Genomic DNA, 21,060 nt, shown 5'->3' on the forward strand with positions numbered 1-21,060 from the left:
GGCGCGGACGTGACGTCACCGTGTGCGACGGGGGAGCGGGAGCTGGGACCTGTAGGGCCTTGGTACCGGAATCCCGGGGAGAGGGCTGCACTTTACCACAATGTTTGGCTCCAGCCGGGGCGGCGTGCGCGGCGGGCAGGACCAGTTCAGCTGGGAGGATGTGAAGACTGACAAGCAGAGGGAGAACTACCTGGGTGAGTGGGGCGCAGGGACCCGGGGCTCGCGGGCTGTGGGTTCGCCGAGCCCCGGGCTGTGCGGAGGGCTTGGCTTTCTGTTCCCGCAGGCAACTCGCTGATGGCCCCGGTGGGCCGCTGGCAGAAGGGACGTGACCTCACTTGGTACGCCAAGGGCCGGGCGAACAGCGCTGGGCTGAGCCGGGAGCAGGAATTGGCGGCTGTGAGGCAGGCGGAACAGGAGGCGCTCATGGCAGCGCTGTGAGTGCCTCCGGAGCTTGAGTGGGGAGGCAGTTTGGAGGGCGGGGTGGGGGCGGGTGTTACTTCTGGGTGGGTGCGCGCCGGGGTTGGGTGGGATCGCGGCGTGGCTGAGGGAAGAGGTGAGGCGAGGCTCGCCGCTCCCTGAAGCTCACGCGCGGCCCCCGCAGAGGCTACAAGAACGTAAAGAAGCAGCCCACCGGCCTGAGCAAGGAGGTGAGATGGGCTCTTTTGGAGGGTGGGACTGGGTTGGGGAGGGGCCTGATCCCGCTCTCCAGTGAGCACTTGCACTCCCCTCCACAGGATTTTGTCGAAGTTTGTAAGCGGGAAGGTGGTGACCCCGAGAAAGGAGTGGACCGGCTTCTGGGTCTGGGGAGCTCCAGGTGCGGGGCCGGGGGGTCCTCGGGAGCCCCAGAAATTTCGAGGGTGCGGCTTCTTGGGGCTTGGCACTGTCAGCTGCCTAAGGCGGAAACCAGTACGGGTCATCTAGGCCAACCACTCCTCTAGGGAGGCCTGGGGATGGGGGGTGCCCCCTTGTGGGGACGTTTCACCATAGAGTGTTTTACCCGCGCCCCCGCAGTGGCTCTGTAGGGCGAGTGGCGCTGTCCCGGGAAGACAAAGAGGCCGCTAAGCTGGGGCTGTCGGTATTCACGGTAATTACTCCCAAGTATGCTGGGATCTCATGGTGGGGTGGGAGTCGGTCTGAGCGCCTCTTCCAGTTGAGGGCCACGAGGCAGGCCGTCTCCCCTTGGGGAGGCCCTCCCAGCTTCTGGCTGGTTCTTCCCTGTCGGTATGCTGGGGCACCCTGCACGCCCCCAGAGTGGCATTTCTTGGCAGCACCACCGCGTGGAGAGCAGTCGGCCAGGGACCTCCTTGGCTTTGGCCAAGAAGAAGCCTCGGTCAGAGGAGAAGGTGGAGCCGGGGTAAGGGCCCCCTGTCCCCTCCCAGGGCACAGAACTGCTTTCTCTCAGCGTGCTGGCTGCTTCTCCAGTCAGGGTCCCAGCTCCAGCCCCGTTTTTCTTCTGAGGAGCCCTGGGGGGCAGTGAGCCCTAGGGAAAGCTCCTGGCTGCCCACCAACCTGCAGCAGGGTCAGGGGCACTGGAGGGCGTCAGCACTTGGCCCCAAGAGTGCAGGGGCATCCCAGTGGGAGGGCTGGAAGCAGCTATGAGGTTGTCAGGTAGGTGCTGTCCTGCAGACTTTTTGCCATAGTCGTGTCTGTGCTGCTCACGGTAGCCGCTGGCCACACATGGTACTGAGTTATTCTTAGTGACTTGAGGTTGAAATGGCCACACATGGTCAGTGGCTACTGTGGTCTAGACCCGCCAAAGCCCCAGAGGCTTCTAGCACTCGTGCACTCCCCCCTGTAGTCCTGAAAGCCACAGGAAGAGCAGGAAAGAGAAGAAAAAGAAGAGGCACAAGAAAGAGAAGAGAAAGAAAGAAAAGGAGCATGGGAGAAGGCTGGATTCCTCACCTCCCCCTGCTCCCACCCAGTAGGTGCAGCTGCCTGGGGGTGGAGATGAGGGTGTGCTTGGCAGGCCGAGCCCCTCACCCCAGGCATCTCGCGGTCTCATTAGGCATGACTCTGACTCTTCAACTTGCTGCAAGAAGCGCAGGCACGACAGCGACTGAGGCCCAGGGGTCTGGAGGACTGGCCTGTGGGGGTTACCCCAGGCTCCCATAGAGGCTTGCAAGTCCCTCGGTCATGTCCAACTCTTTGCAACCCCGTGGACTACAGCCCGCCAGGCTCCTCTGTCCATGGAATTCTCCAGGCCAGGATACTGGAGGCTCAGTTGTGGTCCAGTATGGCTACTTCTATTTTTCTTTGTATTGACTCACTCTTTGTACTTAAATAAACTTATTTTAAGGGGAAAGTGTCTTATACTAACAGGAAAGTTGCTGTTGTGTCACAACAGAAAGTGACGTGTGAAAATGCAGTGAATCTTGGGAGTTCCAGCAAGGCCGTCTGCAGTCACACTGAGGGGCACTGTCCTTTTGGTGGTCAGCATCCTGGGGTCCCCTGTTGGCCTGGCCCCTGCATCTACTTCAAGTGTACCAAGAGCCCTGGACTATGTGTGGTCAGCAGGGAGGGCGGAGGGACCAAAAGGTGCTCAGCTGCAAGCAGGTGACCATGCTAGAAGGGGGCAGTCGGGCTGGGCATCTAGATCCTGGGGAAGGAGACTTGTACCTGCAGCCACCCTGTCTTCCTCGGCCACCAAAGATCTTCTAACCACTGTCCCACAGGTACCCACCCCTGCCCCCCTGCCTGCTGTAAAGGCCCTGGGTCCCTCCACCCAGCCACCTCCAAGGCTGAAGGCACACATACAATATTGCCATCCATAGAAAAAAAGAAAACATCCTACAAACCACACTGGAATAAAGACAAAACCTAGACTGGATTCATTACCTAGGTTCTTGTTTTGCTGCTGATTTTAAAAGAAATGAGAACTGAAAGCAACTCTGTCTTAAAGGCACTCGGCACTGGTTATCAACCTGTGACTAGGGTGGAGCCTGCCTCCTGGGGGAAGGCCACCTGGACTCTGGCCTACCAAAGGCTGCCCAGTGGGGAAAACAAGGGTCCCAAGAAGGGCTCCAGGTCAGAGGGGCGACCCCCGCAAAAGTGGGAGGGGGGTCTATGGCACAGACACAGATCACCCAGCCAGGCCTGTGTCAACTACTGAGGCAGCAACACTGGAGACTGTCCTGCCCCTCCAGAGGACAAGCTGTTTGGCCTGGGGGTACCAGAGACAGTGGATGTTAGGAAGGGTGTGTGTGTGGGGGGTCTCTTCCATACCAAGCTTGGCCCTGGCCCCTGGGGCACACCCTATATGGTGACCCTGCTGTTCCTCTCATGACTGGGCACTGCAAAGCCTGGGACCAGGGGGCTGGACTGCCAGCAATGAGACCAACGAGGTGGTTACTACCAGGGCACTGGAACATGCTCACATTGGACCATGGCAAAGTGAAGGTGGGGGCATGGGCAGGGAAGGGGTGAGCAGAGCGAGAATGGGGCAAGGCAGAGCCATGTGGCCCTCACTAAGTGAGCAAGAAGAGGCTGTCCTTGCCCAGCTCCCAGAGGGCAGGCTGTCAGGGGCACCCAAACACAAGAGAGCCATGAAATAGTTAAGAGATTTTATTCTAATAGCTGTAATTACAGTGCTTGTTTGTCGAAATGAAAACTGAAAACAAGTATACAAAACAGTTGATTACTAATTGTGTATTGAAAGCAGTAAGAGGTTCCACGACACCAAATAAACCAGCTCTGAGGTTTTCCCCAAGATAAAGTTTAACAGCTCCAGCTTCTTCAGTGTTTATCAAAATACAAAAGAAAAAAGTAGAGGTTATCATTTTCAATGGCAAATCTGACCCTTGCAGGCTGAGGGAGTGAAAGCACATGTAGACAGGGGCTCTGAGGGGCTGGGGCTCAAGGATGACCACCCGCACTCCTGCTGGTGAGACCCCAGAGAGCCCGGAGCAGGCAAGCAGGGGGGCTGCAGGCCTCCCGCTCCAGCCAGGGCGTTCCAACCAAAGTGCCCATGCTGACCCGAGAAAAGGCCGGGGTTCTTCCAAGGGGTCTGAGAACGGCGGCTGCAGCCTCCACCCCATCTCCTGGGCGGCCACGTATGCACAAATACAAGCACAAACGCTACGGGGGGTGGGAGGACCCGAGACAGAGCGAATCACAGGGACCCTACTGTGACCATGCAGAATGGGTATCACGGCTGGTTCTGCCCCGCTTCATGTTCCCAGCGGGAAACAGACCACCGGTGGACTGGACTCAGGCCGTCACCGCAGAACCTACATTAGGCACATTTCTCCCTTCTGTGTGTTCAAGTGTTCTCCTTATTTTGTATTTGTAACTATTTTAAAAAATGCACTGAGTTTGGGTTAAAAACCAACCACCAAAATGGATCTCAACACAGACCTAAAGCCCAGAGGAGGAGTATTGGGCTCGTCTGACACACAACTCCTGGATGACCCGTGTGCCTAAAATCCCTTCTGAGTACTAAACAGTGGGTTGATTTTCTTTTTACAATAAAAAAAGCTGAGTAATATTGCATAGGAGTACCAGAAACTGCCTCATTGGAAACAAAAACTATTTACATTAAATAAAAACCCAGTTGCAGGCTGCGTCTGCACATTTACAGCATGGTGAAGCACACTGTGACCGACCATGGAGACAGCTTCTGGCACTCACACCACAGGGGCACGTTTGCCACATGAGAGTAAAGCGAGGGTAGAAGGAGGGAGTGAGAGGGGAGGAGAGAGGATGACAGCTCATTTCTGGTTCCGGAGCTGATTGGACAGCCAGTCCAGTCCCTCGTAAAGCCCGTCCCCGCTGGTGGCGCAGGTAGCCTGTATGTACCAGTTCCTGTGGCGCAGAGAGTGTAGGCCCAGCTTGTCCGTGATCTCGGCCGCGTTCATGGCATTAGGGAGGTCCTGGGGGTGGCAGCACAGCAGGCGTGGGTCAGGGGGAGTGCATGGAACCCTTTCTACCTGACCTGTGGCCCCCCAGTCAGACCTCCAGCCCTGAGAGGCTGGCTGCCTGACGTGCACCCCCACTGGCACACAGGGTGTTCAGTCACACGTACCTGTTTGTTAGCAAACACGAGCAGAACGGCGTCCCTGAGCTCGTCTTCTGCCAACATCCTCATGAGCTCCTCGCGGGCCTCATTCACACGCTCTCTGTCATTGCTGTCAACCACAAAGATGAGGCCTGCAGAGGGGACAGTAAGCGTGACTGCAGGCACCCGGGACACCCCGAGCCCCACTCCTGAGGCGTGTAACGGGGCAGCTCACTCATACCTTGTGTGTTTTGAAAGTAGTGGCGCCACAGAGGCCGGATCTTGTCCTGGCCGCCCACGTCCCACACAGTGAAGCTAATGTTCTTGTACTCCACGGTCTCCACGTTGAAGCCTGGAAGAGAGCCGGGTGAGCCTATCCCCAGGGCCACCACCACCTCCCAGCCTCCCAAGGCCCAGCGTCCTCACCAATAGTGGGAATGGTGGTCACAATTTCACCCAGCTTCAGTTTGTACAGGATGGTGGTCTTTCCCGCAGCATCTAGGCCCACCATGAGAATGCGCATTTCTTTTTTGCCAAAAAGGCCCTTGAAGAGGTTTGCAAAGATATTCCCCATGCTGCACACCGGTGGGGGCAACACTGGCCAGAGAAACCTGCAGGAACAAGGAGTCCTGGGGTCTTTTTCTGTGCTGCCCAGGGCCAGGCAAGCAGGAGCAGCTCAGAGACCGCTCACCCAGAGCCAGGCTGAGGCAGCTGCTCCTCTCACAAGCTGATGAAATTCTGGTTCCTATCCAAAAGAAAACGGTCCTGCCCACCTACCTCTTGAGCCTCTAAATCAGCCTAACAAGGCAGCATATGGGACTCTTAGAACAAGGCTGACTGGAATGTGAAGCGGCTGCTCCATCATCTGAGGAACTTATAGCCAAGGCCTGAGGGCACCTTACCTCTAAGTCCTCCAACCCGCCACTCTGGGGTGCAGTAGTGTGGCTTTCAAATGGACGCTAGGCTCTCCATAACCTAATGCACAGTTCTTCAAGGGGCCAGAAACAACCACTTCAAGGCCCTACCATGTCTCCCAACTGCCCCAAGTCTCGATGAAGCAGAGTTCAATGGTAAGACAACTAACACCTGAGAACCTAGGAGGGCCCTGGCCAAGACCAGGAGCCAGCCCTTCCCAACATGCTGAGAGCTCAGCACACCCTGCAGGCAGGACTGGCTGAGTGAGAACACCCAGGGCTCAAGAGCAGCACACCTGCTGCTCAGTCCAAGAGTATTCAGCCCAAGGGTGAGCCCACAGCATGGCCACGTTAGGGAGCACCTTGCCAAGACCTGTGGTCAGCGCTGGTCGGAGAGGTGGCCTGCGCGGTGCAGCCACGAGTGTGCAGAAGCGCACGAGTGTGCAGACGCGCACGAGCGCTGTGTCTGCACCGCCCCCCACCCCCCGCCAGCTCGCCTCACTCAGCAGAGCAGACTGGGAGCAGCCACTGAGCTGACTGGACCCCAGGTCCGAGCCCAGGCCCCGACACCCAGACCTGCAGGAAGGGGTGAGTGATCACAGAGGTGGGGATCTCTTGTACTGGAAGACCCACATATGGCCTCTCCACACTCAGTATATTCATCCTTCAACTATTTTATTTCCAAACAGGGCTTTAGGAAAAAAACAGTCACTTTCTCAAATGCTTAGGAAATCTGGACTTAGCACCTAAGGTGAAGTCAAGCTGTGGAGGGCTGAGCAGCCTTCAACTGGGCAGATTCTGTGCGAGTGTTGACAGAAAACCAAATCAACCACAGAGAGCTTGTTCTAAGCTGATGGGAGATGCTCACACCTCATCACTGGGAGGGTGCTGGTGGAGGCTATTGTTGAGGTTGGGAAGGAGTCTTGCCCTGCATACCTAACCTCCCAGAAGTAACTATGAGCTTCCCAGTGTTTGAACTTTGGATGGATACTGCTTGGGTAAGAGGCCAGTTCCACGGAGGACGCAGATACGGGCCTGCCACAGGCACTCCCCCCTCCATTCTACGTAGGGGTTGTGCCCCAGACCCCCACCACCCCACGTCAACTCTGATGACAGGCTCACGTGGAGCTGCCAGGTCTCCATCGTAAGCCCCTTTCTGCCTTAGCCATCAGGGAGCATCTGGGGACTATGTACACGTTCCGCTTCTCATCCAGCTTCCACCCTCTAGTTTCAGCATGCTGACATTTCCTGGCTGAATTACTGCCATCAGGACTGTTCTAACGGTGGTTTTCTACAGTCATTCCTTCCAGCGTTAGTTAGCCTTCTACCCAAGGAACCAGCACTCTCTCCTCCATACACTGACACGGTGTGAGCTTGGGAATTCCCAGTTTGCTCAGTGGGTCAGACCGCCGCCCCACTGTGACCTAGATGCGCCAATGGCCTTAGGGGCATCCAGCGGAGCCCCTTCTAGCAGGCCTCAGTGCTCTTTCAACATTTTAAAGTTCTTTTTGGTTTTGAATAATATTACCTATTTATAAAATTAACATTTAAAAAAGATCTTTACTATGGTATTTCCTTTTCGGCAGACAACCACTTTTCCTAAATATAGAGGATGATAAATTATGGAAAACAGAATGAACTGAACGCGTATTTATCTCAGCTTATTTCTGAAGTCACTACCAATAAAGAAGTAAAGGACCGAGAGCAGGTGCAATTCTGGTGGGGTCTGGCCCTGGCCAAGCATCATCCTCAGCCCTGCAGGAGAGCCAGGCGACCTTTTTGGAGCAACTGAATCAGGGGTCCTCACTCTGCTCTCCAGTCAGAGGAGGGCACAGGGTGCACTGTTCTGGAAACAGAGGAATATGGCGAGATCAACAGGGAGGCACCCTGCCGCCACAGACCTGCACACAAGACATAGAGGCCTCAAGGCCGGGACTGAACTCTTACACCTGGAGGCCCCCAAACATCCATGCCCCTATCTCCCTGTAAGAAGCCCCCAGTGGAACTGACTGAAACAAAGAATTTGGAGAGAAACAAGACAGAAGAGAATTTAAAAAGAAAAGTAAACAAACAGAACCCCCAAGCCACACACCGCCCTAGCACCAACGTGGTGGAGACGTGGAGCCCATCAGACAAGAACAGGGCGTCAGGACAGACACGGCAGAGCTCACAACCAGCGTGAAGCAATCCACACATGCACGAGCCTCAGAACAGGGAGACCGGGAGCAACGTAGAAGACCAACATCTACCCTGAGTATGATGATGACTTTTCAGACACAACACCAAAGACATGATCCCATGAAAGAAAGAGCAGCCATTCTGAAAAATGTTTGGAGGTTTCTTACAAAAGACTCTGAACATGAAACTCAGCCCTCATGTTCCCAAAGTGGCTGCAAACGAGCAACCACACAGACACCTGCACACTGATGTTCACAAGCCTTATTCATGATTGCCACAACCTGGAAGCAACCATGATGTCTTTCCGTAGGTGAATGGATAAACTGTTTGGTAAATCCGAACAACAGGATGTCATTCAACACTAAAAGAAAAGTGCTAATATACAGATAAGTGTACATTATTATTATAGTATAAATGTGCATTGAGTGAAAGAAGCCCATTTAAGAATACTATACAGTGTATGATTCCAACTACGTGACATTCTGGAAAAGGCAACTGTGGAGAGAGTAAAAGATCCTTTCAGTGGTTCTGAGGGGTCAGGGGGAAGGGAGGATGAACAGGTAGAGATAGGGCATTTTTAGACAGTGAAACTATTCTACAATGGTTGATACATGCCATGATACATTTGTCCAAACCTAGAGAACGCACAGTACCAGGAGTGAACCCCAAGATCAAGTATGGGCTCTGAATGATGGTGTGCCAACGTAGGCTCATCAGCTGCAGTAAACGCACACTCTAGTGGGGGACACAGCGAGGAAGGCTGTGTGTTTCCCTCAATTACGGGGCGAACCTAAACCTGTCCCCTGCAAAGAAAGACACAAACACTGCTTCCCATCTGCAGTTCTGTGTCAACCAAACTATGGGGTCAGTGAAAGGGCAGGACAGAGAGGTCACCAGTGCCAAGTCTCACATGCGCCTCGTCTGCAGGCTGCCACAGGCAAGGGCAACACTCCCCGGTGCCGCCCAAGGTGACAGAGGGAGGCAGAGGAAGGCCTGAGCAGCAGCCCCGCGGAGGAGGAGAGCTCCAGGAAAAGAGGAACACGTTTCCTATGTGGTTTAAACACGGGGCGTGGCAATTATAAGGGAATTGGGAAAAAATAATGACAAACACCCAGGAAAAAACCCAAGGATGAAAATGAAGTCATTTTGAGATTTCCTGCAGGAAAACATAATAAGCCAGTCACCACTTGACTCAGCAGTGAACAACATTTATTTAGTCATGACACTTTGACTGGCACTCCTGGGTACTGGGAAGCCAAGGACAGAACTTGTGGTCTCAAGCGTCCAAAGCTGACATACTGAGAGACCGGATTAGCACCCTACTCAGAACAGTAAGGCGAGAAAGGGCGATCCCTGTGAAGCAGGCTGGAAGACCGCTGTCTCCATTTGTTTTAGCATTAAGCTCATACAAACTGACACAGAAACCTGGGCACTGAGGAGCGAAACTGTTTTCTATGCTTCCCCAGCCCCTACATGGGACTGACGGAGCACTCCAGGTGAACTGGGCCCAGCAGCAAGCCCGCACCGCAGGTCAGCCTGGAGATGCAGTCAGCCACAGCAGGCCAGGGGCCTCCTCTTCCTCCCACCCAGCCCAGCGTGTCTGCCCACTCACAGTCCCTGGCCTGCCTTGGCCCTGCAGTCGGCTGAGCCCTAATTATCAATCTGGTCCCTTTCCTCCACACAGTTTTTCAACTTACCCAACTCCTGCAGCCCCAAAGGGCAAGTGGGCCATATATTTTGGTGGCTGAACCTAGATGGGGGTGAGCAGAACTCTGGGCTTCCCTGGTGGCTCAACGGTAAAGAATCTGCCTGCGAGATGCGGCTTTGATCCCTGGGTCAAGGAGATGCCCTGGAGGAGGGCAACCCACTGCAATACTCTTGCCTGGAGAATCCCACGGATGGAGGAGTCTGGCAGGCTACAGTCCACAGAGTGGCAAAGGGTCAGACACAACTGAAGCAACTGAGCACACGGCACAGGAACTCCAGGAGACGCTACACACAGCACCTGGTTTCTCCCACTACACCAGCCATCTATCTATATCCGCCCTGCACCTGGTCCAGGGACCCTGCTAGCTCCTGATCTAACACAGCATGTGTCGCAGTGGAAGGCTCAACAGTGACCACAAGAGCTGTTGTGTGGCCTCTCCATACAGGTCTAACTTTTAGGACATCCAGCCTAAGCCTATCTCACCCCTTCCTCCACCAGGATCCTTTGCGCTCAGGCAGAAACCTGTTTTTCAGGTTCAGGTAATGATCGTATTTGTAAGCAGTGAAGACACTGACTTTCTCAAAAGATCACTTCCCTGCACCTGCCTCAGTCTGCACCTCTGTGCTGGCTCATAAAGAGAGTAATAAAAGACCATCTCTTTCCTGAGACAGAAAGCTCTGAGCAGATGCAGCCCCTTAAGAACATTTTTTTCCTTTTTCTCATTAGGACCAGAAACAAGACTGGGTGTCGGTTCAACACTATAGCAAAGAACAGGACACAACTGGCTGGCTACATTCCTGTCCGCAAAGACTACTAGGCTACAGGCCAAGGCCAAACAAGATGCCGCCCGAGGAAAGCCAGGAGAGGGAGGGAAAAAATGTAGCGGTGAGTTTACACCTGTTCCACGCCAGTAAATGAATCCAGAGTAACTGGTTTACAGCTGTTAAAGAGAAATATGTATCTCCACGACCTCTACCTGTGCCCGCTGCACCTCCTAACGAATCTCAGAGGATTCGGGATGAGCAAGGGAAACCCGCCCCTACGAAGTTGTGCAGCTTACTTCTGCAGAAGGAAAATCTGTCACATTTTCTGAAATGGCTAGGAGCTGGTTTATTTAACAGAATCTCTGTAACAGCGAATATCAAGATGACCCAATCTACTGAGAATCAGTAAGAAGAATAAATCACTAACCTTGGGAAATAAACGTGTGACCAGGGAAGGGAAAACAAACAAACAAACAAACAAAATCCTGTGTTTTCTGTTCTGTGCTTCAGCCCGGGACAGGCTGCTCTGGTCCCTCTGTAAATAAGAGATCACATGGGTCTCCCCTACTCAAATGAACAAGCTAGGTGACATCAGAGCTTTTTTTCATTTTACCCGTTTTTTTTAAGAAGTTTATTAGGTGTAAGTACAGCTCAACGGTTCATAATGTCAGTTTTAATATCTAATTTGAGAAAATTTAATAAAGTGAAGAAATTCCCGAGGAATTGATATACATTATAAAACATTTTCTTTAACTGTTTCATTTATTCTTTTAGCAGAATGAATGTGCTTAGATTATCAACTACTCAAAAGCCTAATCCATCTCTGATGTGTAGGATTTAATTTTGAAGGGGAAGGTCCCCTACTTCCATAAGCGATATGACCACATATTACTATCTGCTACAAACTGATTTTTGTACATCAACTTGGGGTCCCAGCACATCAACTAAATAAAGCCTTACGGAACTACTCTACTAGTCCAGCGTCCACTCCTGCAGCTCTGACATTCTTCTGCAACTGAGCAGACCACCACGTATCGTCACTATTTTATGAAAATTAGTGTGAGAACTGAACATCCTAATACTGATGATAGGCAGATATGCCTTACAGGCCTAACACAACTGTGACAAAGCTAAGGATCAAGAACAGAATATTCAGAAGGAAGAATATTCAGACTGAGACACTCAAAGGATATAATTAGGTTGACCGAACGGTCTGCATTATATTCAGGTGTACAAAATAATGATCTGATATGTGTATTTATTGTGAAATGATCACCACACAGAGTTTAGTTAACTTCTGTCACCTCATACAGTCACTCTTTTTTCTTTGTGATGAGAACTTTTAGGATTTCCTCTCTTAGCAACTTTCAAATATATAATACAGTATGGTGAATTACAGTCACCATACTGAACCTTACATTCCAGGGTTTATCTATCCTTTTAACCAGAAGTTTGTATCTTTTGACCACCTTCACCCATTTCACCTACCTTGACTCTGAACTTTCAATACAAAGAAAAATAATAATGAAAGAACATGCAAAAACATTCTAGAACAGTGTAATTCTCGTCTGCATCTAAAGGTAACCTCCCATGAGAGACTGATTTTTGTTTTTCACAATAGAACTTTCAGGATGTTTTGCAGGAATCAATCAGTTAGACACTAGACCTGGTCTCTCTGCAGCAGTCACCCCCAATTCCTGCCCCTAAAGAAGGCTGAGTGCCAGAAACCCAAAGGCTAGTACAACGACACTGGAGGGCTGGTCCCCAGGTGCCCTGCAAGTTGCCTCCCAAAGCTGAAGGAGGTGATTTCCGGTCAGGTCTGATTCTTAGGAGAAGCAATCAGTGAAATTCAATTTACATCCCTCTCTGCCAGCTTAAGACTCAAGGTGAAATTCTTAAAATGACAACGACAAATAAGCTTCACATAGATATGGCTCTCGGTACACACTAACGTGAGCACTCAGCAGCCACTGTCCAATGTCGAATGGAGCAGGCACACTGAACCACAAGGCAAACGTCGAAACAGCGTTAACTGCAATTAACCCTGCTTTTCAATAACTGCAAAAGTCAAAGCATTAACTGATGAACATATTTAGGGTTTGCAGTTCCTTCTCATCCATAGTCTTTAAGTTTTATTTTACTACTTAAAAAAAAACCCGTAACTATCCTCCAAGTCCATTACCAAAGACACTTAGATCAACCTGAAATCTACAGATGAGACCAAATAACCAGATGATCTAGCTCAAATGAAAACACAAACATCATGTGGCCTTCAACTGGGGTGAAACAAGGAGTGGGTGATCCCTCCAAGTTGAGGCTTCCCTCAGATGCCCCATCAGGAGCCTCCCTCACGGCTCTGTTTGTCCTGGCAGCAGACGCTGGCTGCTCCTTGCTATTTCTTCTCCTGGATTTGCCCCTGGACTCGAGGGGTTCCAGGGGAAACCTACATTCCTAGTGCCCGGCAGCTACGCAGGACCATCTGAGTTTGCTGTCTGTGGGATGGAATGGCTTGCAGGTCCTGCAGACCAGTGCTGGGCACCCGGGCCCTCCACGATGGAGCAGCCAGCACCATGGACCCTGACGAGAACTCCTATTTTAGGAGTTGGGGCACATACACCCTGACTCCAAACACACTTAGTCTCAAGAAGTTGTTCCTGGAAGGAAAAAAAAAAAAATCAAAAGACCCAAAACATAAATTTGCATCAACCTCACAACATTAAAATGTGCAACAGGGACTTGCTTTGGTGGTCCAGTGGTTGATAATCGGTCTTCCAATGCAGGAGACTTGAGTTTGAACTCTTGTCAGGGAATTAAGGTATCACATGCTGCAGGGCAACTAAGCCTGCAAACTACAGCGAAGGAGCCCAGGAGCTGCAATGAAGACCCCACACAGCCAAGTAAACATTAAAAAAAAAGACGTGTACCAAATTAAACAGAAAATGGAGGAAACAAAGCAACTTATGACTAAAATGCAAAGCAGGATATGAGAAACTACAGGCAACTCTCCACCACCCGTGCTGTGCCAAGTCACTTCAGTAGTGTCCGACTCTTCGCAACCCCACGAACTGTAGCCTGCCAGGCTCCTCCATCTATGGCTTCTCCAGGCGAGGATACTGGAGTGGGCTGCCATGCCCTCCTCCAGAGGATCTTCCCCTCAACCACCTAGACACCCTGAAAAGTGCCCTACCACTAACTCCTTCCGAATTCTGCACGTCAGCCATCTTTTCAGACCTTAGCTGCGCTCCCAGCCCCCTCTTCATACTGATTCTCCACGTCATGCCCATCGAGCCCTTCACTCAACCTCTGAAGGCAAGTTCAGACGCTACCTTTCCCAAGAAAAAGTCCTCCCCTTTCTATGCTTTTCAGCGCACCCTCAACAGACAGTAGGGCGAACAGTCACCACATTCACGTTAAGGAGCAGCTGTGTGATGAGTACAGCTGTGGGCACACAGAAGCTCCACACTCACTGAGACCAACTAAGAGACGCTGAAACACCAGTGCGACAGTGACACGCTCACCCTCCCAGCCTCAGCTCAATGGTAAACTTCGCCAAGCGTCAAAAGGCTGATCCAGTCACACTGGGCCCCGACGCGGCAGCATGTGCACGCAAGGGCGCACACGCACACACGCGCGCGCGCACGCACACACGTCTCCAGCTGCCGAGTCTCAGTCCCCATGATCTGACAGAAAAAGCAGGCACATCTGTCAAACAGCACAACCCTGTGTTTTAGTTCTAGAAGTGAGAATGAGAAAGAGATGGCAGTTCAGGAGTCTGTCGTGAAATAACTCACATTAATCTGCTTTCGCCACTCTACTCTAATTATGTAATCCCCACAGATGTGCTGACGCCTCTGTGGTTTCTGTCCTCTGTGGTGTCTCCTCAAAAAGGCCACCTGCACCTACGGTGCAGACACAGGGCCCTCTCCAGGCATGAGGGCAGGGCCCTAGGGAAGCCAGTGTTGCAGAGACCCTTTCCACACCCTTGAAGAAAAAGGGAAGTGCAACCAACTATTAGCTTGTCAAAGTGCCCAGTTCTTCTTCCCCAAAGTTTCTCAGAGTGGCAGATGTGCCCCACCCCCAGGCTTTCTCAGAACAAGAAAACTTTGTGAATAGCTAAAATGATTAACCGAGCCGCAAAGAGTTGGACATGACTGAGCGACTGAACTGAAAACGATTAAATCAATCTCCAAAATCTGATTTCTGCCTGCAGAGAACTTTCATTCTGAAAACAAAATGTAAAAAAGATCGCAGCCCTGCCTCTGAGGGATGGGCTTCCCAGAGGAGAGGAAACAGGGAGAGCAGCAGTGATGGAGTCTGTTAGGTCCTCTACCTCTGACGCCCCCTGCCGGCCCCGCCTTCGTGAGACCCGTCAGAAGCACCCAGAGATGCTGCCCCAGCTGGGAGCACTCAGCACACCCTCGCTGGTCTTGCCTGGGAGGCCGAGTGACTGCGTGAACTTCTCACTGGCCCAAACAGCCACAGCAACCCTCTCAGTTGGCCGCCTCCTACCCTGCTCACATTTTAAACTGGGGGCAGCCCTGGACCAGGGACATTTCATTCATACATCTGCTCCCGCCAGCCTCTGCTGAAAGCCTCCCAGCAGTCCCTGGCGCCCGTCTCAGGCGACCAGAGGCCCCACCAGCCCAAGACTCAGTGTCTGGTGCATTCACTCACTAGCACTGCCCCTGTCCCCAGCCATGCAGTCCCAGGGGAATGCAGGCCCCTATAGGGGACCCCAGCTGAACCTTCCTTTCATCTCCAGACTTATCTCCTATTTCCCCCTCAATGCATGGATCTCCCATCAAAATATAATCCTCAAATATAAAAGGACCCTCTCTTTCCCACTTTAATCCTGTGCAACTTCCTCCCAGTTTCTCAGACCCAAACCTAGGAGATACCCACAATCCCACTCTGTCCCTCTCATCCCCAAATCTGTTTACTGGCAAGTCCCATCATCTCTTTTTTAGAAAGGTGCTTCCCCATCACTGTCTGCCTGTGCCTGGTCCTGGCCACCTTATCCCCCACCCCCTGACATTCCCAAAGCCTGTAGCTTTCACGTCACAAGGTGTTCTCGATGCCAGCAAGAGGGGACTATTAGGAAAGATCAGACCAAATTCAGGTTCCTTAAAAAGATCAGAGCCAACACTCCCATGCATTTCACAGCATCACCTCTACCATTCAGAAGGAAGCGAGGAGACAATGTAACCAACGTACTCACTGGACTGCAAAAACCCCACGCTGCCCCAACTAAAACGAACTGGAAAATGAAAGACAGTGTCATATGATAAAATGTGACCTTCAATACTGGTCATGACCACAAGTTCAAGGGAGGCAGTCAGAGAACCGCCTAATGAAGACTGCCACAAATGCAGCAGCATCTCAGACACTCAAGGCCTGGTGTGTCCACCAAGTTTTTTTTCCTTCCCCCACCTGGAAACAGAGAACAACTCTTGGTACGATTCTGCAAAGAACCAAATACAATCACCCTTAATTTACAAGGTAGTTTCACTCCCGGAGAATTCAAAACATCTGTTAAAACCAAGGGCTTCCCTGGTGGCTCAGATGGTAAAGAATCTGACTCTAACGCAGGAGACCCAGGTTCAGTCCCTGGGTTGGGAAGATTCCCCTGGAGAAGAGAATGGCAACCCACCCCAGTATTCTTGCCTGGGAAATCCCATGGACAGAGGAGCCCGGTGGGCTATAGTTCATGGGGTCACAAGGAGTTGGACACGCCTGAGTGACTCACACCTTCAATTAAAAGTATACACCCACAAGTTGACCCGGTACATAAACAGAATTAGGTTTAAGATATAAACAGCTTTTTCACCTACATGAAAGTCATGCAGAATGCATCCTTGCTTCTAAATATCAGTATTGCCTTCCATCTCTGACAGAGCCCAAAATCATCCCACACATTTCCAAACTACCCTTTCTGAGGGGCTTCCCCTTCAAGGAGCACTGGCACACACCAGCAGGCTTCCCGCCCCTCCACTGCTCCCAAACCACTAAGCGCACTCCCAGCCAAGGGCCTCTGCTGCTGTTTTCCCTTGCAAGGGAGAAGCTTCCTGTTTCTTCCAAAGACCCACAGGAGCCCCTCCTTCACACCTCTGCTCACATGACACTCCACTCCTCCCCGTCCTCGTCCTCCGGACAGGCCTGACTAGCTACTCTCAGCGCCCACTGCTCCTTCCGGGCCCCGCGGGCCTGCTTTCCCATTCCACTCGCTGCCGCCGCCCCCACCTTCCACCCGGCCCTCACCCACCTTCCCTCACCCATCTCCCTATCTCTACTTGTCTTCCTCCACTGGCCACCTCCCTGAGCACCCAAGAGATTCACAAACAAGGAAAGAAGAAAAGAATCATAAAAGAATATTTAAGGGCTTTAAGAATCAAAAAATAGAAAGATTAATCACACACTTTTTCTAAAAAATTAGTCTGTCAGAAAAAAAAAAAGCCCATCAAGCCCACAAGGACTCTCACACTGGTGTGAAAGTGCACGCGGGTGCGGTGGAGCCCGAGCCTCTCTCCGACGCTGCGGTGAGGGGGAAACTCGGGACAGGCAGCTGCTCAGGGCAGATGTGTGCAGCTCAGGAATGCTCAATGCCACAGCGGGGGTGTGCACACAGTCTGCTCCCTAAGCCTGCCCTCGGGGACCTGCAACTAGTGACTAGGAATGCACCTCAGGAATGCGCAAGGCCTCTCTCACTCTGATGAAGAGAAGTGTTAAAACCTGCAGCTATTTTAAGCAAAGGTACATCGCCAGAATTGACAAGATACTGTAATAGATTCACTGAGTTAGGAACCGCATGCTCATCTACAGATAATAGAAAGCTCCACAGGAAGATGTACTCTTCGTAGCAATTTTTAGAGATATCCTTTATTCTGAAACCTGTGCTCAAAATGCTGGCACATCTAACTTTGCCTTTATTCCTACTTTGCACATATGAGTTTAGACAGAATCTTGAAATTGTTTTCTTGGCCATTTGTCCCTATGTCAAGCTGACAGGATACTTAAAACTTCAGGCCAAAAAATTTCCAGGGCCTCAGAGACCTAGCACCACCAAACTTTCTGTTCAGCGCCCACATATAGGCTGGATGGCATCACTGACTCGATGGACGTGAGTCTGAGTGAACTCCAGGAGTTGGTGATGGACAGGGAGGCCTGGCGTGCTGCGGTTCATGGGGTTGCAAAGAGTCGGACACGACTGAGCGCCTGAACTGAACTGACAGCACTGCAAAAATAATCTGGCGTACAATACAAACTGAAAGATGCTGGCTATTTTACATACGACTTGCTCTTTGGAGACAAATTCTACTGACTTGCTAGCACCCTTTAGAGGAAAAAAACTTACTAATTAATGTTTCTAAAATACACTACATTTTTAACTTCTGGAAATGTGCGTGGATCATAACTGGGGCTTTTGTTAATTTATGCTGTATACTAACAGTCTGCCTCCTAAAGAGAATCACTCCCAAGTGCTATGTGTATAAAAATCTGCCTGCCTTGTATGTTTTCTGTCTCTTTTAGTCAGTGAGAAGTCCTATTCTTCTCTTCCTATCTGCCGATGACAGGCTGCCCAGCTCAGTCTCCAACATATGCAAAAATCAGGAAACAAGGGTTTGTTAGGAATACTGAGGTTAGTTCCTGCAACAGATAGCTTCACTATTTCTTCCCACTCATCTAAGGAAGCTTAATGTGAAAGAACTGGGTGGGGGCCTAACAGACTCTCCCATGAATAAGGAGCTTTGATGTATTTGTGTTAAATTCTGCCACATTTTTTCTAGCTAATCAGGCCATCTGATCCATCTAAGAATGCTGGAGTACCTTCCAGAATAGTGTTACAACTGTATAGCTATACCAGATGCTATATTTTAAAGAATTTTTAACAATCACAAAAGGATAAGGATAAAGTACTCCCCTCACCTTGGCTCACACTCTGAAATTAACCAACCCCCCTTTCTCACACTCACACATTCCCAAGCCCTCCTTTACTTGCCAGCGGGAAGCATTACACCCAACCCACTGTTAGGTCAAAAACGTTTCCAAAAGACCACTTCAGATGGTACTAGGAGGACATTTCTAATACCATCCACATCAATGAAGAGCACACAGATCACAAAAGAGGTTAAGTTCTTACCTAATTTTAAGATCCCAACTGAAAGGGATTTTTCATGTTTCTTTTCCAACCTCTGACAGATGTGCATTTTACTTCCTTCATTCTCCTAATCCTACAAAGGCTGGAAGGTCAAAGGGGAGACTATGGAATGCTGTGCACAGAGACGGTCATAAGCGGTATAGGAAGCACAGGCTAGATGGGTTTGAACACCAGCTCAGTAAGTGATCACAATCCTCGGGAGGGCTACAGAAACGCTCGGTGAGCCTGACCTGTGATCAAGAGCAGATTTAAATTCATGTATCAAGGCAACATCCAATTTGAAGAATTTAAAGAAAATTGATTCAACTCTCTCAAACCAAGTTAATATACTATTTATGAACTTGCACAAGGGTTTTCCCCACTTTGTTAGGTTTATTCCTAAGGCCATTTGACCATGGAGATCAACTCGAGGGTCCATACTCAATTTTACTAAAGTCAACAGAGAAGTCAAGGTGTACCTTGCAGTTTCAAGCCTGTCGTGATCTTTGGAAAAGGTGGCTTAGCAGGTCTGAACAGCCCCTTCACCTTGCGCAAGAGGCAAAGCAAATAGCTAAACCACACAATTTAAGAAACCAGAACTGTGAGAAGCACAGAACCAGTTTTTGCTTTCTAACTTTCTTACAATGATAAGCAGACAGCATGTGAGTCAGCTATCATACAAACCAACTATTTAAAATCTTTCTGAAGTAGCAATTTTGAATACTTGTATCTGAAGTTAGCCATCACAGGAAACAGATTTGTAATGCCCAAGTGACAAGGATTCGTTTTCAACAGGACATTTCCAGTGAAGAGGCACATTACATTCTACCCAGTAACTAGAGAAAACCTTTATGGGAGGAAGATGGCACACTGTAACAGAGTGGCCATATTTGTAACTTTCACACACACTCAACTGCTCATAATCCTGGACTCAGCAACACCATGCATTCAAAGCTCTTCCAGTTTTGGCTACTCATAATGGTTTCTGAAAACTCCCAAGGACACAGCACACGCCATGGCATCTCACACTCCTTCAGACACTCTGCCAAAAACGCAAGAGCAACCATGCAAACAGCCAGCAGGGGAAAAAAAAAAAAAAAAAAACGCTGACCACTAGGTCTGAAACAAGACCAAGAGCTGACCACTCCAACACCAACTACATCAGTTACGACTACATCAACTACACAGTTCTCAACAGTGACTTCCGGGGACACCCAAAGCGTTTGAATTGCCCGTCTCCTGCCAGTGATTTCTTGTGCAATTTCGCTAGATTTCGCTAGAAACAGCAACCTGGTGTTCTGTCGAGCGCTCAAAAGTGATCAACTGGTTAGCTAATATTTTAAGTACTCTGAAATTAATTGCCAAGCCTTATTAACAAAGCTACTGTTTTACCGTCCGTAACTGCTTGGACTGGAAAGCGTTAGGACGCTCTGCTAGGGAGGCTGCCTCAACTCCGGCCAGGTCGCGTTCTATAGGTAGGTTAAAGATTCACCAGCTCGGAAGTGTATTCCAATCCACGCCAAAGGCACCCGGGAAGCAATCCCGGGGTTGCAGCAATCTTGGTTAAAGGAGCCCTACACAGCCGTAGGCGCGTCCATCGAGGGCTTCCTGGGCCACAGGCGCTCCTACTCAGACCCAAGCGCCACAGCACGCGCCTAGGAACCCGGGGCTCCGCCCGGCCTCGCCGGCTCTGTCCTCGGAACAAGCAGGAACTGGGCTCAAACCCTGGCCATCGTGTGACCTTGGCCGTGTCCCGGGCTGCGGGCCTCAGTTTCCTGGTCCTTGCGACCCCGAGACAGGAGGCCTCGGAGGCGGAGCAAGCAGCGGGGCTTCCTGGAGCACCCGCGGCGCGGGCCGGACTTCCGGGAGCCCGCCCCGGCCACTCCGGGGGCCCTGGTGAGAGGGTGGCCAGACAGAACCCCTCCCCGGCCCCGACTCAGCCCCCGCGCCAGCTCGGCGCCGACTCGACCCCCACCCCAGCCTAGACCCCTGGCCCCGCATTCCGCACCCACCCCGCCCCGCCCCGCCTCGGTGCCCAGCCCAGCCTGAACCCGCAGCCCGGCCGAGGCTCGCCCCAACCCCGGCCTCTAGTCGACCCCGGGCCCGCCGGGCCGTGGCTCCCCGCCTCGACTCCGCCTCGCCTCGGCCCCCGGCCCGGCCTCACCTCGGCTCTCACCTCGCCCCTCGCCCGGCCTGGCCTCACCTCGGCCCCTGCCTCGGCCCTCACCTCCCCGGCTCAACCTCGCGCCGGGCCTCAACTCGGCCCCCGCCCCCGCCTCGGCCCCAGCCCAGCCTCACCCTCGGCGGCCGCGGCGCAGATGCTGCTCGGAGGCAGGCGTTGGTTTCGCTCCCACAAGATGGCGGCTCTG

General features: G+C 51.5%; 2 protein-coding genes across 12 annotated transcripts; one reads left to right on the forward strand and one right to left on the reverse strand.

Moving 5' to 3' along the window:
- Window positions 1-3: 3 nt before the first annotated feature.
- Window positions 4-2,302, forward strand: C5H1orf35 (chromosome 5 C1orf35 homolog). 3 transcript variants are annotated; one of them, XM_015095538.3, is made up of 8 exons: window positions 4-194; window positions 284-434; window positions 602-647; window positions 735-814; window positions 1,012-1,084; window positions 1,269-1,354; window positions 1,799-1,921; window positions 2,006-2,302. In XM_015095538.3, the coding sequence occupies exons 1-8, from the start codon at window positions 101-103 to the stop codon at window positions 2,058-2,060; spliced, it is 708 nt and encodes a 235-aa protein (XP_014951024.2). In that variant the 5' UTR covers window positions 4-100; the 3' UTR covers window positions 2,061-2,302. The 3 variants fall into 3 exon arrangements, with proteins under 3 accessions (XP_014951024.2, XP_060272153.1, XP_060272152.1); XM_060416170.1 differs by lacking the exon at window positions 1,012-1,084; XM_060416169.1 differs by lacking the exon at window positions 2,006-2,302 and having other exon boundaries at window positions 1,012-1,354; window positions 1,799-1,874.
- Window positions 2,303-3,548: 1,246 nt separating this feature from the next.
- Window positions 3,549-21,059, reverse strand: ARF1 (ADP ribosylation factor 1). Of its 9 annotated transcripts, none has more exons than XM_042249378.2 (6): window positions 20,990-21,059; window positions 18,695-18,942; window positions 5,420-5,604; window positions 5,235-5,345; window positions 5,021-5,145; window positions 3,549-4,868 (listed from the first exon to the last, which is right to left on the reverse strand). In XM_042249378.2, the coding sequence occupies exons 3-6, from the start codon at window positions 5,565-5,567 to the stop codon at window positions 4,707-4,709; spliced, it is 546 nt and encodes a 181-aa protein (XP_042105312.1). In that variant the 5' UTR covers window positions 5,568-5,604; window positions 18,695-18,942; window positions 20,990-21,059; the 3' UTR covers window positions 3,549-4,706. The 9 variants fall into 9 exon arrangements, with proteins under 9 accessions (XP_042105312.1, XP_042105315.1, XP_027824974.1 ...); XM_042249381.2 differs by lacking the exon at window positions 20,990-21,059 and adding an exon at window positions 20,084-20,498; XM_027969173.3 differs by lacking the exon at window positions 18,695-18,942.
- Window position 21,060: the final 1 nt, after the last annotated feature.

Source organism: Ovis aries, chromosome 5 (assembly GCF_016772045.2).
Source record: "Ovis aries strain OAR_USU_Benz2616 breed Rambouillet chromosome 5, ARS-UI_Ramb_v3.0, whole genome shotgun sequence".
Taxonomy (NCBI): Eukaryota; Metazoa; Chordata; class Mammalia; order Artiodactyla; family Bovidae; genus Ovis; species Ovis aries.